The 19,318-nt window shown below is 42.1% G+C and overlaps 1 protein-coding gene and 1 long non-coding RNA gene across 3 annotated transcripts; one reads left to right on the top strand and one right to left on the bottom strand.

The window, feature by feature from the left end:
- Positions 1-53: 53 nt before the first annotated feature.
- Positions 54-13,372, bottom strand: jak2b (Janus kinase 2b). 2 transcript variants are annotated; one of them, XM_029164072.3, is made up of 24 exons: positions 12,841-13,372; positions 10,950-11,186; positions 10,359-10,482; positions 10,158-10,275; positions 7,832-7,977; positions 7,430-7,721; positions 7,199-7,318; positions 6,954-7,111; positions 6,605-6,716; positions 6,293-6,479; positions 5,998-6,122; positions 5,753-5,887; positions 5,058-5,145; positions 4,242-4,369; positions 3,951-4,089; positions 3,604-3,755; positions 2,789-2,939; positions 2,509-2,645; positions 2,211-2,400; positions 1,973-2,097; positions 1,719-1,891; positions 1,430-1,547; positions 1,079-1,192; positions 54-845 (listed from the first exon to the last, which is right to left on the bottom strand). In XM_029164072.3, the coding sequence occupies exons 2-24, from the start codon at positions 11,170-11,172 to the stop codon at positions 738-740; spliced, it is 3,363 nt and encodes a 1,120-aa protein (XP_029019905.1). In that variant the 5' UTR covers positions 11,173-11,186; positions 12,841-13,372; the 3' UTR covers positions 54-737. The 2 variants fall into 2 exon arrangements, with proteins under 2 accessions (XP_029019905.1, XP_029019907.1); XM_029164074.3 differs by lacking the exons at positions 10,359-10,482; positions 10,950-11,186; positions 12,841-13,372 and having other exon boundaries at positions 7,832-7,982; positions 10,162-10,260.
- A 1,383-nt stretch (positions 13,373-14,755) lies between these two features.
- LOC114863194 (uncharacterized) lies at positions 14,756-19,050 on the top strand. The gene is made up of 3 exons (XR_003787114.3): positions 14,756-14,900; positions 16,407-16,520; positions 18,729-19,050. It is a non-coding gene; the product is annotated as an uncharacterized LOC114863194 (long non-coding RNA).
- Positions 19,051-19,318: the final 268 nt, after the last annotated feature.

Raw genomic sequence — 19,318 nt, 5'->3', positions numbered from 1 at the left:
AACAGTAACAGCTGAACAGTTATGAATACGAATAATACAAAATAACTTAGTGGTCAATAAAGATGTTGGACTTCTTTAATTTTCACATCTCTCACAATGAAAACATAAAACAATAACGGATTTTAAATCACTTTGTATGTACTTCATTTACACTGACATTTCGCTGGCAGTTTAAATATAGTTTTTACTTTATTTTCATTTTTATAAAATTAGAAATCTTTTTCCATAGATATGTACATTAATATATTGTAGGTATATACACAGACATAAAAAACACCCAGTCCTATAAATCTAGGTGAGAGCTAGCCCTGCTAGCTGTTTACATAGACACACCTTGCATTCACACACACGCACACACCACTTGTTTGACACAAGCATCTTTAGCTTTAGTTCTGGTAAAAATCTACTCAGTCTCTTCAATCTCCAGTGAAAACCTCATCCCCTCACGTCTCATGGTGCGTTTACTCTTTGTCAGCAACACTTCGACGCATCCCAGCATCCGTTTTCTGCCCATTAAACTGCGTCATTGGGGGTTGAGTGTCGACTTAAAGGCACCTTGGCTGGAGTTTTTGAGCCGGTCCTTATTTAAAACAACACTTCAGCCACAAACTGCTCCACCAAAATGGCACTCGGCAGGAGGACCTTAGTTTTGGCCGTTTGTCCCTTTGCCTCACAAAGGCCAGCATTGTAATGTTAAGAGCATCTTGGCTGAGAAGAAGCAGGTCACTTTGGTGCTTTTAAAACTCCTTACTGTCTCTGAACAGGTCGATGCGCAGAGCGAGCTCCTTGAAGGACGGACGCAAGCTGGGATCATTGTCCCAGCACTCCTCCATGATCTCATGAATCTGAGAGAAACAGCAGGAAGGGAAGACCAGCAATTAGCAAGAAAGACTGTAGTCGCCTCCACATTGTCACGGCTGAATACTTTAGTCACATCTGAATGTTGAGGGTGTGATAAAGCAAAAAAGGATTCTATATAAGCAGTTGAAATTTGTTAGCAGTCAGTTACCAACATAGGACTTTGATAACGTGAAACGAGGTGGTAGAGAGTAAACGGAGCATGTGTTTACGTGTTTACCTCAGTGGGACAGCCGAGAGGTTGAGGCAGCCTGCTGCCTGATTTGAGGAGCTCAATCAGGTGATAGACAATTAACTGTCCCTGCTTGTCATTCCCCATCATAGACATAAAAACCTGAAGGACAAGATGACGGCAGATTTAAAAAACACTTTTTTTATAATATTTTAGGCATCAACTATGTACACAGCAAAAAACAGAATTAGCAGAAGTAGAAAGAAGCCAATGGAGCAGCTTTGCAGACAAAGGTATTACCTTCTAATTCCAACACAGATGCTTTGGTACCAGGTTTCCTGATTACTTATTAATTAAATGCATGTAATAATCTGTATGATAATAGACGTTATCACTTACTGCAGGAGGGCTGCAGTTCTTGTCACTGTGGGTGAAGAGCTCATAAAGAACCACCCCAAAGCTCCAGACATCAGACGCCACTGAGAACTTGCTCTCAGTTAACGACTCGGGGGCGTACCTGCAAAAAAGTCAGTGTGAACGTCCCAATTCTGCTTGTGTTGTTCCAAATCAGTCATTTCAGTTCTTGTGGAAACGTCTTTGAATTATTAACAAAAAGTGTGCATGTATGTGTAAGTGGCTCCACAAAATAATGCAGACGAACACAGAGCAGTAAAAAAATCAAGCTGACCAGAATATGGGGCTCTCTCCTGGCTCTTTCACCATGTAGTACTCTTTGTCCTGAGGCAGAACCTTAGTGAGGCCAAAATCCCCAATCTTCACCCTCAGCTCACTCTCCACAAGTATGTTTCTTGTAGCCAGATCTCTGTGGATATACCTCCTGCTGGACAGGTACTCCATACCCTGTCACACACGCAAAGTCTGGGTTTGCATCAGCTGCTCAACAGGTGTATGTAAACAGCCAACACGGACTCAGTCGACTACCTTGGAGATCTGAGAAGTGTAGTGCACAAGCTTCTTGTGGTCAATCCTCTCCTTGTTTTTCATGAGGTAGTCTCGCAGACTTCCAAAGGGCAAATATTCCATGACAAGACGCAGATTTCGTCGACCTGAAAGATAACAGCAACACAGTGACCACATGTTCAAAAAACAAATGTCCTGAATTTGAATAGTAATAGGTGTGAACATACAAACAAACGTAAGTTAATAAATAAAATGGTACCTGCACTGTAGCAAACACCTTTGTACTTGACAATGTTCTCATGCTGGAGAGATTTTAGGATCTCGATCTCTCGCTCAAAGTCTCGTATGTGCTCTGCTGTGCTCTGCTGGAGCTTCTTAACAGCCACAACCTCTCCAGTGTTGTCCTGAAGTGGGTCATATCGACACATCTCCACACTGCCGAAGTTTCCCTGAAACAGAACACCAATTTATACCCAAGTCCAGACAAAAAGGACACGATGACTGATCATTATGGGCGGCTTTGCATATCAAACCACAGACTCCACTCTTCCACACACCTTGCCCAGCTGCTGCAGGAATATAAGGTGTCTCTCCTCAAACTGAGCTGGCTCCTGATTCTCAAAGCCCCCACTTGACCAGGCTGACACCACTGTCCGGTTTGGCAGGATGTCACTGTCCATGATCAATTCATAGTCTGGAGAAAGATGAATTTAAGAGCTATAGTGGCAGCAGGCAATTCTCCAAAAACAACATCTCTTCTGTTTTTGTGTATAAAGACATTGGAACTCAACATTAGTGTGACCTGCTGGTCATAATGCACAGGTGAAGGTGACTGACCTGGTGTGAAGAGACCGTGGAGGTCACGGATGACTGCGCGAAACGAGGGCCTGAATGTGGGCTCGTAGTCCATGCAGCTGGTAATCAGATTTGCCAGCTCGGTCCACTTTGGTGCAGGAAGTTGGTGGTGGTCCTCGTAAAACAGAGTTTTCTATGAGACCAAAGACAGCGTTAACAAAGCACCTTGAGCCTTTAAAAGGGGCCTGAGTAACTACTGTATATATATATTTTATTTCACTATCCCTGCTGATAGAGCTCCCAGATTAAGTGGTCTGTAGGTTTTAGTGGGTGACCTTTTTGTGAACTGAAGAACTAAAGAAAAGGGAATAGTTTGTATTTTATGCTGTAGAAGCAGTGAAAGAAATAATCTTTAGTAACTGGGAGCTGGGATAAACAACCTGGTGTTGATGCCAAACGTTTCCACTGTAGGAACTTAGTGACCTGTCACTGAACTCTTCCTCTTTGTCCTGGGCTTTGCTTTTGTTTCCAGTGCCCTCTGCACACTATGGAGGCTGGGAGTTTAATTTAGCACCCCTCAGTAGGAAACACTAAATTACTTAAGTTCAATCAAGTGCTGTTCTATAAGTTGCTTGTACTGCCTCCATTAGTGATTGTGGGACACACATTTAACAAACATAAGGGAAGCAAACTCTACCTCCTGTACATGGTTATAGGTTGTAAGGAACTGCTGTCCACTCTAATGCAAACACTCATAATAAAAGACTAGCCTTATGGGACGTATACACAAGAGACTTTTTGACCATGGTGATTATATTCATGTGGTCTATAGTTTAGGTCAGACCAAGTCGCTCTACCTTAGAGTTGTCTAGTGTTGCTAAAGGTTTCTCTCCACTGCTGCAGATCTCCCACAGTGTGGTGCCAAAGCTCCACTTGTCTGCAGCCAGGCTCAGGTTGGCAGAGTCCTCAATACACTCAGGAGACACCCAAGGGATCCTCTCAATTAGAACTGAGGACAAACAAAAACAGCAAGTGTGACTGTTAATACTCTTTCATTATTTAATTTTATAGCATAATTAATAATACTGTCTCCACATTGCATTATTTAACTGGCAGTAAAACCAAATCCATCCTTTATTTTAATGCCAAACCGATTAAAGTGGTGCATTACAGGTTAGCAGTAATGCACCACAAGTATACTCACTTTCTTTGGGAAGAACAGTGATGCTGATGCCAGGATCACTAAGTTTGATGAAAGGGGTGTTTCCAGCCATTCGATCCTCCTCTCGGATCAGAAGAACATTCTTAGCGCAAACATTCCCGTGGACAAGTTGCTTTTCTTCCTGGAGGTGCAGAAAATAAAAAATGTTCAATCTGTTGCTATCAGTCCTGCTCTAGTTACATGTGTCAACAACTGAAGTGGTCATTAAACCCCAACTAGAGCCACCACACACACTTATATTCATCAGCATTAACTCGATTTGTGGACTCGCACCAGGAAGTTCATGGCCCAGGCCAGCTGCTTTGCCACTTCAAGCTTCCACAGGATGTTTATAGAGTTCTTGTTCTTCTTTAAATAAGTGTCCAGTGAGCCAAATTTCACATACTCCTGTACCATGATGTCTGAAAGATAGCATTTAAATTATTAATCACAAGCCAAGTTAGAGTGCATTTATTTTACCTGTGCTAAATATTGCTATAACCATACAGTTATATGTACAAGGTTATCACTGTGATATGTCCTGCACAACATGCTTTGACAGTTCAGCAGTTAGTATTGCTGCTATTGGTAGACAAGATAGTTACCACTCAGCCAAACTCAAAAACACAATATTTAATTAGTATTTTAATAAATGTTCCTCAAAATAGAAGATCCATCTGCAATGAAACATGCAAACTGCAAATATCTATCTAGTATGAAGAACCAAATACTTTTAATTGCAATGATGAAAGGCATCTGAAACTTGCCAATGCAAGTAAGAATAATGAACTGTTAACCCAGACAAATGCTGTCCTGCACAGGTTGAGTCCTACAGGCCATTAAGCTGTTGCAGCAGACATTTCGTGAGGAGGAGAGAGTAGAAAGGTCAATGAGTTTCTTCTGCAGGGTACTGTAATCCTCTTAAGAACAGACCACCATGCCTTGGTGGAACAGAGTCAAGATTACAGCATGGACTCCTGACAGCATTAGACCTTACATACATAAACCTAGAATGTCTTTCTTTGAAGTTGTGCATAATTGCAAGAGGTTCTACTGTATGTCTCCTGAAAGCATTGGGGAAAGGAAAGGCTGAACTTGAAGCTGACTTACTCTCTTCTCCACAGACACACACGCCATAGTTCAGGATCAGGTGCTTGTGGGACAACTGGCTCATCATGCTGGCAGCTTCAAAGAAAGACTGCAGCAAATGACAAAGACAGAAAACAGAATCATCAAGTGACACTGCTGAATGTCTCACGATTAAATCCCAATGCTGAATAAAAAAGCAAATTATATTTGACGTATAAAATTAATCTGTTCTATTGCTTCCCTTCAGTAAACACACACTAGATAGGAAAGGTAAGTCATTAATTGTAAGTGGTGACTTTAGGGCTACACCACTTGCAACACGTAGTGGCGAGTGAAGTGTTTACTTTGTGGAAATAGAGTCATTACAACATGAAGAGGTCATTTAAGGATAATATTAGGTTTGTATTAGGTTAAAAAGTAACAAAGATGAACCAAGGTTTATTTGTCACCTGGTGTCCTACCACCACTGTGACATAAATAATTACAGTTGAGTTAAAATACAAATCAAGTCCACTGCAAATTAAGATATGACCTCCAAGACAAGTGAAGTGTGTAGATTGGACTCGATTCAGTGGGAGCAAACGCTAGCTGTGCAGTGTGTGTCAATACGAGCAGTGCAGATGCTCCACGATTTGGACAAGGCAGCTGAACCTTTGTTATAATTCAGTTTTATTTTATCAATAACTGATTATTTGGCCGTAATTAAAAGCACAAACCTCAGAGAAATTCCTGTGTGCCTGGTCCAAGACTTTCACGACCACTTCTGTTTGGTGCACCTGGCTATAGTCCCCCAGCTCTTTACGTACTCCTTTAAAAATTTTGGTGAATGTCCCTTGACCAAGACTCTCCATCTGTCAGGAAGGACATTACTAGCGTTGACCAAGCACTACAACATAATCATGCAGGAACTAGTACAAATGAATGCACAGATCAGATGCACAAGAAGGAAAACCAAGCTTACAAACTCCAGATCTTCTTTCCTGATCTTGTGAAACACCATTTGACTGATGTTATGTCGATTAAGTGATGGAGAAAGACGCACTTCTGAGCCCTTGTTGCTCCTGCACACAAGCAGGCAGGATTTTTCTAGAGGTGATAAAAAATATCTTACATTAAACCAAAAACAGGTTATTGGCTCATTTTAAAAATAACTGAAACGATAAGTTGATAGAGGGACAGTGTATGTGTTTTCTGCAGAGACTGAACGCATGTGTGTGTGTGTGTGTGTGTGTGTGTAAAAAAGATGCATGTTTTACCTTTGGATTTCGGGGGACAGCACTTGCTAAATTGAAAAATGACACTGTCAGAACGCACAGTTTCCTTTTGGTAGCAGGTCAGTAGTTCCTGCAGGCTACTGAAGTTCCTCTTGGTTCCACTGAGGTTGAACTCCCCGCTCACAGACCTGGTGATCTGGCAGTGCTTGTATTCTACAGAGTCATACACCTGGTAGGGAGACAGCAAAGGAAAAGAAAACTAAGGTGATTACAGATTATAAAAACTAAAGTGGTTTCAGCAGCCACAGGAGAAGACATTTGTACTTTAATTGGTACTTTCACAATCTCACCTACCTCAACAGGGAAAGTCAGGAAATACTTGCTGAAGTCTTTGGGGCTGCATCTCAAAATGTACAGACCTCGTTTGTTTCCACACTTCTGCAGCCAATGGATGGCAAACTGCATTCTGCAAGAACGGAAAAAATAAAACTAAATCTTGTGCCCAGCTAAGTTACTGACTGTTAAACATATAAACCAATAGTCAGAGCTCAATTAGAATTCACAGCAAATCTTTAAAAGCATTAGTTAAATACAGTGGTAAGGGCAACATAAATTCCCATGTTAGCAATAATTTTCATAATGTTTTTGGAGGCGTCATGAACACTTGTGGTCAAAAATGAATTAGGCCGTAAGATTCACTTACGAAATGGGGCCGTGGCATCGGGAGGAGATGACCTCCACGAGCCTTGGAGGTGCCACTTCTTTACATAGGTAGTGATGAGCATCTGTAGTCAGACGATAGTAGCCATCAATGAGAGACACGAAGGAGAGCGCCTCCGACAGGGTGGGGAACTCCAGCTCCTATAAATCACACGGGGCACATGAGTTTCACCGGATCTGGTCTGGTGATATTAAATTAGAAACAGAAATTAGAAAAGGTACAATCACCAGATTCTTGCCATCCTGCTTATTAATGGTGACCACACGACTCTCTGCAGCGCCCTCTTTGCTGCCCTGTTTGATGCCAATGTCAGTGACATCAGGAAAGTCACACAAGGTCTGCAGCTCCTGGACAAAGAGCAAATTATTACACTTCTATTACAAAACATGTATCAGTATCAGAACATCCAACATGTAGAGATGCAGAGATCTACTGTCAAACAGTGGTGCACTCACTACCTGATCAGAATCCATCAATTTCTCCCGACACCACTGGATGCCAGTGTCCGCCACCACCAGGGTGATGAGCTGTCCGCTGGAGGGCTCCGTCACATGAAAGGTCTCTGTGTAGAAGGCCTTCTCCAGAGACTCCATGCTGATCAGGTACTTCAGCTTGAGATCGTGCGCTGTGGCCCGACACTGACTGAACTGTTGAATGAAGCGCTTAAAGCGAAAGCGTATTCGCTTGCGTGTCAAGAAGCTGCAGCCCTGGATGTGAGCTCTCATGTCTTTTGGCAAAAACGACTTATAGCTGGAAGACATTTGAGATGAGCTGGTATTAGAGATCCTAAAAGTGCGTTACTATTGAGTAGTTTGCTTGACATTTTCAGACAATAACTGCCCCTTTATTTTAGAAATTACCTTGTGGTGTGGTAGACGTCCAACGGGGACATCTGCTTCTCTTTGGCCGTCCGTGTCATGTCGAGTACAGCCATACCGAGGCACTCTTCTTGTGTCTCATGGGTGTTGGGGATCTTCACCAAGCCATTCAAAAAGTCATTCCTCCACTGAACAAGACAAAGAGTAACTTCGAAATTAATGCGTCTGTCAAATTATTACCACATGAGAGCACTACCTGACAACCTTTACTTGTTTTCATGTACTTAAACGATTCAGATTTAGCCTATTTTGGAGCACCAACACTTTTAGCCACGTCTACAAATACTGGTAGGTACAACGTGACTTGCAGTCGGTCACTGGAACACTTTTTTTTCTCTGTCCTGCACGTACACGTTGCACTGATGACGGCAGCTAACCAGCACTGACCGATGGACGAGCATCATCCAATGCTTGATTGCAGTATGATCTGTAATCACCGACATCAAAGGCAACTGCAGTGTGCAAGTGAAAGTGAACACAATGTCCAAAGAAAACCACACTTTATTTAACCTTGAGCTGACTAATATGTTTTTGTTGATGGTGCATTAATGTTGAATTCCACACAACAAAACCAAAATAAAACTGTCAGACTTTAATCAAATGACCACACCCTATAATGTACCCTTGTCCTACATAAACAAAGACTTTGGATTATATATTGTTGCTGCTTTGGTTAACCTCTAACGTCCCCTCTAGTCACAATAGCGTTTCATTATGACAAACAGAAGCTCGGAGCTACATTCAACATGACCTTCACCAAGCAAAACACATCTGTACAGAGCAAATGTGAGCATGTGTACTGGCTTAATGCCTGCAGAAACACAATGCATTACGCTCTCAAATGATCCCCGCAGTGGTGCTTCCCTTCTCCCCTTCAGGCTTTTTCAGAGCCACTGAAGCAGATTTCCACAGGCATAATTCCACATAATCCTTCAGTTCACTCAAGGTTCAACCCCAGTCATTTTACTGACTGGTACCTGGATTCACCTATTCCATACACATCTCTTCTGCTGCTATTTGGTTTATATAAAGGAGGTTGACACTGGTCATGTAGAACTCTAGTTTTGCTGTCAAATGCAGATAATGAAGAGAAAAAAATATACACAAAAAATTCAGTTTCTCCTCCTAAACATTTATGACCTTTATAGTATTACCAGAGAAGAAGTAATGTGACTCTTCATGCATGGCCAGGTGTGCCCTACAGCAAAAATATGAAACTAACTCCCACTCAAACCAGTCCTATAAACACAAGCTGTTTGAGTAGGCTATAACAACCTGTCACGTCTCTATTTTAGGAAATTAAATTTGGCACTTTGAAAATCTGTGACCCATTTTAGAAGATTTACATCTTTGGTGAGAGCAGTCAGACTAGTAGCCAAGATTCACAGACAGGAAACAAACAAAAAAGTCAGCGAAGTCTGAAAGTATTGAGAAACAGATAAACATTTGTTTTGGTCTTAGCCTTTGTTGACAGTGTCAGGAATACAGAATACTGACAGCTTTATCTTTTCATATCATTATTCCACAGTGGGACTGCAGAAATGACACTGCAGGGCCTCTTCTACAATCTTTAGAATTTTCAATCACGTTGTGCCAACACACTGAATATTCTTCACACAATATTGAATTAACTGCACAACTTCATACTATAATACTATGGTCTACAGCCTTGATGAGCAGGAGGAGCTTCCATGGCCTGTCACAACGTCCTGACTGCCACTAATGTCTTACTGTAACACTTGGTATGTGACACTATGCCAGGAACGTCTGAGGCTGTGCTTAGTTTTGAAAAGCACACAAAAATAACTAAGACTGGAGATTTAAAGTTGTTCATTTCAAGTATTGTGCACATCAAGGTGTCCTCTTCAAGCCCAATTTGTAAGACTGCTTCCAAAGCACTGAATTCTGTATTCCCCGTCACATAAAATCAACTACACTCACTAAAAGTCACTCACACTCACATAAGTGGCACCACTTGCTTACGTAGGCGGCCATTTGTTGACAGCGCACACTACAGTAGGTCAACTGACGAGAACATTAATGCAAAAACAGCTGAAAAATGAAACTAACTCACAAACGGTAGATTTGCTCCTTTCTTGATCTCAGTCTTTGACCTTTATATGAAGCCCTGATCTAGCCAAAATCCGTGAGCTTCTTGCAATATGAAGCCAAATCTAAAACACTGGGCTGCAGGGCAGCGTGAACAAACAACCAGAATATACTCTGAACATTTCTGTGATACACAATGAATTGTAGTTTCTAACCCATGTGTATAATGAAGAACGCTGCTCAGTGCTATGGTACTTACCTGAAAAAAAAGGTATGACATTACAAAATCATCAAGGACAGGACTTTCGGAGCCCTTGGTGACCCCATATCTATATGCTCGTGACGCCCCACCACTGTACCAGCCAGGGAAGTAGTACCTGAGATGAACAAAAGCAAAAGAGAAAAAAAGTGTGAAACACACCCAAGAAGCAGTGTGAGAGTCAAAAGTTAAGTACATTACCTAATTCTGAAAAACACATCTTCTGAAGCTGAATCATCAAGTTGAAACGTATGGTTGGGAGAAAACCACAAGTGGTCTCGCTCTCGGAAGAGACCGAAAAGGCTGCAGTAGAGAGGTGATATGCCTAAAGTAGACAAAGAACAACATTAGTCTGCATACCTACAATGCATTTCAAATCAAATTCTGTAGATTTAGTGAAAGCTCTAAGAAGCACATATAGAAATAGACATGGCCTCAGGGTCAACATTAAAAATCTATATGTTTGTAGTACAAACACAGCTGAACCATAGGACAGTGTGGATTGTCTAACTATAACATGCACCTCTAACATTATGCAGGCGAGTCTAGTGTGTGGCCCTGCATTGTTTTACCAGTCATCTTATTTTTAATCTCAACTTTTCTTACATGTGTGCAGTCCTCAAAAGAGACCAGAAACTAAGACAGAGTGTCAACAAAGCACAGATGAGTGAACGAACAAACGTTTTTTCCACTCGTACGTCTCACTGCGGCCTCTTGATAACCTTATCTTGAGACCTATGTCCCATGTTACAGCAAAAGGCACAACACAGGCTCCACAGCTCCGTTACTCACTGCACGCCTTGGCTGCATCTATACACAACTCCTCGGCAACATAGTCCCCAGGTGTGTAGCTGAGGAAACCACGCTCAGCCGCCGCTTGGCTACTGCTGTAGAGGTGGATCCTCAACGCAGCGGCAGCTGGTGTCGTGTCTGGAGACTCTCGATGAGCGGCCCCATTTTGGTGCACCGTGGGGCCTGTGTCAGTCACAGTGTCCATGGCTGGCAGGAAGGCCATCAACAACACGCAACCTTCAATCAGTTACAGGAGAAAAACGTTAGCCTCCTTTTATTTCCTCTAGAAAAGTGTGATGATTTAAAATCGCAACCAGCTAAAGTACGTGCTCTCGACTGTTATATAAAATTCAGTTACATAAAGCTGCAGGACAGACGAAGCATTGTCTCGAAAAAGGTTATAAAATCTGTAAATCTAATTCAAAAATAGGCGACTCAGTGAGTTATCAAACGCGGTCAGAGAAGCTGGATTGTCAACGTAGAAATTTGTCCCTAGTGTCATTTACTATTTTAGCAGCATACTGTTAAGTGTCTATATCATCACTAGTACAAATTGGCAAAGATTCTATGTACAGTTCTAAAGACAGAATGACTGTGTTCTCTCTATAAAAATGCTGCTATTCAGACTGTATATAAAACAGGACTGAATGACAGGCTTATATTTCCTCCACAGTCATGACTTAGTGTCCACAGACTGCCTCGATGCTGAACTTCCCTCCAGTGCACACTGTGCTCGTAAACACTTGGACACTTAGCGAGTTGATGGTCACTTCCCTTCCAACAACTCAAATAGTGCCAATTTTACAGCTTAGGTGGAAAACAATGCAGAACAATGTGTACATGTTTACCTTTTGTCAAAGACTGAAATAATTTTGTCACCTTTGAATTTTACACAGTTCATTTTCATTATCTGGGTTAACTGGTCGTGAGAAAAAAGGGTGAAACAGGAACAACTTTAAGTATTTGCTGGATCACTTCATTAGTTCCACAGCAGATAAAACATTAGACACAAGGCAACACACAGAACTAAGGCTCAGAACCAGACGAACTATCCAGAATGACACGAAAAACCTCCACAAACATCACTTAAACGAGCATCATGTCAACATGACCCACGGAAATCACTCCTTAAACGTCTCAGAGAAAAAACTTTTAAAAACAGATGTGTAAAACGTGACAAAGTATTTATAAACTACGTTAATCAAACCATCTTCTACAGTAGTTAACTGTTAAACTTGATTCAGCTTCACAATTCACTATTGTTGAAGTCGACAAACAGACAGAGCACATTGTGTTTAGTGACAGAAAGTAGAGCGAGTACGTAAGAATGAAATTAGCAGATGTGCAATATCATAAACCGATTACATGATGTCTGCTGAGGCTCTGCAGGGACAATAAATGTTCCCCCCGAGGCTCCCCAACACTTCCGATTTTCAGTTAGATAAAGCAGTTGCATAACTGTTCCCTAATTACGTTACTTACACTCCTTCCTTGTCAGTTTTTATATCTGGATGATGAAACATAACGTTAAATAAATTGAGTTTGGGTCAACCTTTCATTTTAAAAATATCATATTTTCTGCACTAACAAAATATATTATTATAAAAACCTGAACTTTATGCAAAGAAGCCCAATCACCCGTGAATCTTGACAAATAGCAGAAAGTTCATCCAGGCCGCCGCAGCTCCGTTCAGCCTCAGCAGATTAACCTTAGCAGCATCACACACCCACCAGGAGATCGGAACCGCAGCTAACGCCGCACCGACGGCGCACGGACGCGTGTCCGCCACGAAGCCGACCCGCGGCCGGGCCTCGCGTCTGTCCGCCGTGGGAAGCGCAAACAGAGCCGAGCTGTCAACGAGCTGCGATGAACGTAACGTGGAACACTTACTTTGGTGGGGAGCCAGTCGTGCGGTCTGCTAGCGGTCTGCTAGCTTCCTAGGCCAGCGATGGACGAGCGACGTGTTTGACAGCTACAAGCGAACACTGGCGCGTCTGCTCTTTGAGATTAGAACCCAACTAGCCGAATAAATGACAATTAATTTAAGGTCGGAATCTGCCTGGATCTATGCAGCTGGCCGTCCTGCTACGTGAAGCCCTTCTGCTCAGCCCGGCGTGGCCCATCTTACTGCGGAGCAACTTCAGCCGTCTATCTTGTCAATCTCGCAACTTAAGCTAATGCTAGCTGCAACCATGTCGCGCGCGGTTGCGAAGTGGCCCGAATACGCCAAAGTCGTCCACGCGCGATCCGCTTAGCTGTGTCACAACATGCGAGTCCTGCTACGACGACAGTTGGACCGCTGACATTTTGTCAACTTATTGACGGCTTCAACTCTGATAAGGTTGCCAGTTAGGAGCGCAGCCGAAGCCCCGAGTGAGTCAACAAACCAGCCTCTCCCACCATCCCGACGTTGGGTTCAGGTGCTGTCGGGAAAGGCCACAACTGCAGACGGGAAAACGTAGTAGTGGCAGTTTACCCTGTGCTTTACATTCACAAATAGCTACAACACAGACACACTGATGTACTGTTTATTTATCAGGCAACATGGACAACATATTTACAGTTACACTATTTACAATTACACATAAATTAAATTATCCTATTTAGCATTTAAAGATGTCATAAATTAGCCATTGCATGTACATATCATAAGGGAGCTAGATTCAGCTCTGTCCAGTAATTTTATGTTGTCTGTAACAAGTAGCACCCGTTGATTTCTGTCATTTAACTATTTTATGTGTTGTTTACACTAACTTACATTATGTATCTTTCTGTAGAAGTTTAGTTCATATTTTATTTGTCACATACACAGGCCTTGAAATAGGAATTTGCTTATTACGAGGGGCCCTGAAGGCACCATCATGACACAGCGTCAGTCCATTGGCTCCAAACCAGTAGGCACCGCCCACCCACCAACGCCTCCGCTTTAACACTTGTGGCACAAATTACGGCACAGTTGTGCAATGAAACACAGTTTATATTTTATTAACACATTGAAATAAACATACAGCCCAGATACAATTACATTAATTCATTTATTTTGTGAGATGGCTCTGTTACTTCAGCACGTTAGACAAGTATTGTAGTAAAACGTATGCACGAACATTGTGTCGTCAAATACAATATCACGTCAAAATAGACATTGCAATAGAATTTTATTAACCACTAAATAAAGTTAAACGTTTTATAAAGAAAGTTAAAATGTGTTAATTTAGGTGGATCTGAATATGAAGCACTTTAATTTTACTTTAGTAAAGTGTTACATAAATGGACATGGACATTGTGTCACCATCTTTTTCAATCCTATTTATACTATTTACCCAAATGTTTTATTCAATATTATGTTGTTTTCTTCAGCTACAAGTGCATTAGTGATGCTGGTGAACTATTACAGCTTGCCAAGTTTGTCCCCAGGTGCTGGACAGAGTTGAGGTCAGAGCTTTGTACTGGTTTGTACTGTGGTTGTCCACAACAAGCCAGGGAAACGTTTTCCTGATACTCTAAATCCTCACACAAAAGAATGTGAATTCAAACAACACAAGACTACATCCACACTACAACGAATGTAAATGTGTACTTAGATTCTACGTATTCAAAGTATTTAAAAGCTTTTTTAAACATATTAGATTGTATTTTCATTAAGAAAGCAACATGAGCATTCGAACAAAGTGTCACATGAATCAATTTGACAGTTGTTGAGACATTTCAGTGGAAAACCACAAAGTCAGAACCAGAGTGGAACTTTGGAAAAGAGGATCACGAAACTCATTAGCACGACTTGTGTAGATACCAGAAAGGTCTGTACAATCCAACGAACGGGTTGTTGAGATATATGAACGGACGAATGACTCGTCTGACCTTCTGGAGCCAGATTAAAAGCTGGAATCATCCAAAACATTCTTATCCCCATCTGAAGAACGTTCCTGGCCATCCAGCCAGCAGCAGCTGAGGTAATTGAGTTTGGCTTCACTGACAAATTTAACTGTGTTTAGCAGCCAGCATGGGAAAAACACAACAGAGTGACAGTCAGATGACACAAGCTACAGATAAAAGAAGAAGCAGACACACATTTCTCCACTGGAACTAAAATGATCATCATGCAATTAGTAGGCCGTTAGATTGATCAGCTGCTACAAGGCAAACATTTATATGCGTTGACAAAACCCACGGGCGAACACCTGATACAGTCAGTCACACATAGACCCGGCTGCATAGAGGCAGTCCTGGGGGCGTTCAGGTGACACCTACGCAGAGGCAACAACACTGGAGCACACAAACCGAGAAAAATATGTGAAGGGTGTCCTCAGGTGGTCGGGTGACAGCACTTGTGTCTGCCCAGAGAGGAGGTGGGAGGAAAGAAATGACAGAATCAGGGAGTGGGAGTCGAGGGGAGGGAGGGGACGAAAGCATGGGTGGGAAGATAGGGGAAGAAAGAGTGGAGGAACTGAAAGTAAACGCACCGAAAAACAAGGGTGGAGTGGCGAGAGAAGGGGAAGTAAGTTGAAGGGGAATCAGAAACTACACCAAGAAGCAGGAGGGGAAGGCAGTGTTCGGCTTAGTTGGCTTTTAAAGCTGATATTATCTATATTTAATCATATATTTCATCTGGGATTAGCGCCAGCCCCTCAGCAAACCTTCAAAAAAAGAGTATAGCTAATAGATTGGTATCTTTCTGCAGAACTAGCTCTGCAAATGTACAAACTAAACATCTAATTAAATATCCAATTAACAATCAGGAGCTAATTTAGCAGACATGGCAGCCTGCCATGAAAAATGAGAGAAAATCCCTGTGGCTCACATAGAGAATTAAGCTGTACATTATAAGTGCTATTAGTTAAAGGTCTTAGCTCAGTCTTACTACAACACTATAACATAATTGCCTTCTCACTTTAACTCCACTTTTAGTGCACAGACATGAAAGCGGCATCGATCCTCTCATTTAACTCCATGTCACGCCTGAGAGCAGAGTGTTCAGGCAGAGAAGAACCAAACGCAGACACGCAGGGAGGATGGTTCAGGGAAATGAATTTATCTGAAGTGCAGAAAACAGAAGCTTTTAGGGGGACGGGCAGAATACTGAATACTGGAGGGGACGCAATGCATGGAGAACTGAGTGAGAGGACCTGAGGGAGCTGCTGTTTATGTGGGCAGGGCAGCAAATGGGGAATGAAGGACAGGTAGAGGGATGTAGAGGGTCAATGGGCAGAGGCAGACGACAGCAGGGTTTCATGGACATGTGAAATGGACAGGGCTGGGCGAAAAAGAAATCAAATCTAAAACAATTTAAAGCTAGAACAATATTTCCAATGCAGTTAAATACTATTGTTAGGCCTGTTTTATAAGATATGGTAAATACCTAAATGATCCAAGTTAGTAGTTTCTGCCTAATTGTAATAAAATAGGAGAAGAAACCCTCTCTATGATTAATTAGTTGTTACCGTGCATGTCATTCACAGAACCCACCACTAGATGGAGCTACGTGTACACTACTTACCTGGAGAGGATGACTGGATAAAAGAACTAAATAAAGGGAGGCAAGGCAGAAGCGCGTGGTGAGATAGAGAGTGGAGGTAAAATGTTCTTTTTCTGGTCCTGGGTGGGATGAACAGTCTCCAAGGGCTTTCCAGGCCTGAAACCCACCACCTGCGTCTCTCTCTCGCAGTCACACGCGCACACAAAATGCCACTTGTGACATTTTTTCCCAGTCTTTAAATATCATCTGACTTGTAGGAGACTTGAAAACAGCATCAAGTTTTTTTGAAATCAAGATGAAGACATCAGAGGAAAACTAGTTTGCTGTCATTCTGTCACACTGGGAACACATTTATTATAATTCAAATTGCACAGATGTGTGTCTGTGTGTCCAGTTTTATTTTTTCCCCCCCTAGATTTTAGTTTAAACCATTTTTAACACATTTTCAAGTTTTTCTTGTTATATGTTTTCCTTCAAATATATTTTTTAGTTCATGTGCAAAAAACAAAAATACATTTGTCAAACTATGGACAGAGCAGCAGAACTGACGCTTGTGATGTTGTTGACAGCAGCAATCGTTATTAAGAGAAAGTGACAGTAGGTTTCTGCATCTTCCCGTCACCACCACAGTCATTGGAGGAACGCTTTACAGAGCGGAGAGACAAAGGAAGCTGCAACGTTCGATTCCCGATATGTTTTTGGCAACAATATGAAAACGGTTCATCATAAATCACAATACTGTCCTCCTTTGGTTTCTGAAAAACAACCACGCTGAGGAAACGGCTGCTTGACCTCACTGGTCCCAGTGACACATAAAAGCTCCCAGTGGTGCCCAGCGACAGCCCAAATGATATATATGTTTAATATAAAGCTACATTTCATATATCATTTAAAATTTAAAGACAAAAGATTTAGGAGATGTTAACACATTTAAGATGAAAGGGAGAAATGTGAAGAAATGAATCTGAACGCAATGATCCCTTTTAACCCGACATATTTCAGCACAGTCATCGCAGCAGCAGTTCGGTGGCAGGTGCATCCTTTCTATCATGTTCACAGATAATTCATCGTGTTCATAAAAACAAGTCGATACTAAAAGGCTCCAGAAGGAAGATTTAGCTTTAAATGCACAAAACCACTGCTTGCCTTTAGTCTAAACTCAACACTTGTAGGTGAAGAAGCTGCTGAACATGAATGAGGCCTGTACATGTCGATGTAAAACCTAAGAGTCGACTCTAAAACTGACTCCACGTGTAGAAATGATCCTTGATAATGTCAACTGCAGCTTAAGTCCCACTTGAGCCGATCCCTCTCGCTTCACCCGCCTCCATCACATCCTACACCTTCCCATAATAAAGCTTCACCTGAACCCGACCCAACAGAACGCCACAACCGCAACGTGGCCTTCGACCACACAAACACCAAAAGTGACCTCATTCTCAAGGACTAGGGTTTTAATTCAGGCCTCACTAAGACAGAAGCGCAGGAACACAAACACTGAGAGATGCACACGATACCCACACCTGAAACGACTCAGTCGGGCTGAGCTGGGAGGCACAATTATGAGTAGCTGCCTTCTTGACCTTCTATCTGCCAACCAATCAAATTGAATGATGATTATCATATGAGCGATAAGCTCCTTAAAGCACTTTTATATAATTTTCTCTCTTTTCCCGTGCGCTGTTTGTCTTTTTCATTTCCCCGCTCCATATCTTTCTTTCTGCGCTTTACCTAAATCTCCCTTTTTCACTCCCCCTCATCTTTCTTTTCATCTCTCCCCTTCTCTCTCACTTGCTCTTTCCTTCCTTCCTGGAAAAGGGCTCACAAACTTTTAGTGCATCCTGGGTTTTTACTTAGAAATGTCATGTCATAGGTGATCTTATCCATCACAGTCCTACAGGAGCTGCATTTTAATGCTTATCTATAAAAAAGGTGTGATACATTACTGAACCGTGCTGAAAATAGATCTGATTTGTCTTCAGGGTTGTCGCTACCATGGAGGACACTGAGGTCAGGGTCTTTGTGTTTGTTGAGGGGATGTGAAGAAGAAGAGAATAAAAGAGTGATTTTAACATATTAATTTTAACATTATTCACAGGCTTCACGCTGGATCCAGTTTGTCTATGAAGCCTCGTCACAGAAAATATTGTGTCTGTAGAATATTATCTCATTCATGTCAGTTTTATTGTTTAACATTGACCGATCAAGTCACCACTAACATCTCCTTACACAGAACAGAGTCATGTATCTGCACATTTACAGTGGTCAGGTGAGTTATTGCACATCTGATACATTTCTGGTCCAGTTTGGCGACTGGAGCAACTGGAGGTGAAGGCGACGGGTCGGTGGTGGATCGGCTGCCTGACATCTGGACACAGAAGACTTTCTCCGGTCTCAGAGTGATGTTGAGGATGAGGAGGAGCTGGTCTTTCTCCTCTGAGGAACCTGCAGCCTGTGTCCTTCCTGGTTCGCCCCTAACTCAAATGACTCGATGACGATTTGATTCCATTTTAAATCCAAGCAAACGCTTGGACTTAACACATAATGCAGCGCTCAACGCCGCAATCACATTTGACCAGATGGTTAATTACCCACACAAAATGCAATAAAACTCTCAAAACAACAAAGATCTGTTCCACAGTCAATGTGCTCACCGGAGCGACGGCTTCCGTTATTTGCTGAGCGGAGTGTTTGATCAACACACACACAAACACACACGAAAGATGCTGCGTTTCAACCTGCAGCGAGATCTTTGCTTGGTGCATATGTCTGTACTGAGAATGTTGTGTCCAGCGAGCGCACATCAAAGTACAATAATCTATGGAATCACTGAAATAGAAAATGTGATCAATGCGTGAAACCTGCTCAGATTCTGTCTGGTGCATTTTCTGACAG

This window comes from Betta splendens, chromosome 9, assembly GCF_900634795.4.
Source record: "Betta splendens chromosome 9, fBetSpl5.4, whole genome shotgun sequence".
Classification (NCBI taxonomy): Eukaryota; Metazoa; Chordata; class Actinopteri; order Anabantiformes; family Osphronemidae; genus Betta; species Betta splendens.
The sequence above is the reverse complement of the archived record's forward strand: the minus strand, read 5'-3'. Positions and strand labels throughout refer to the sequence as shown.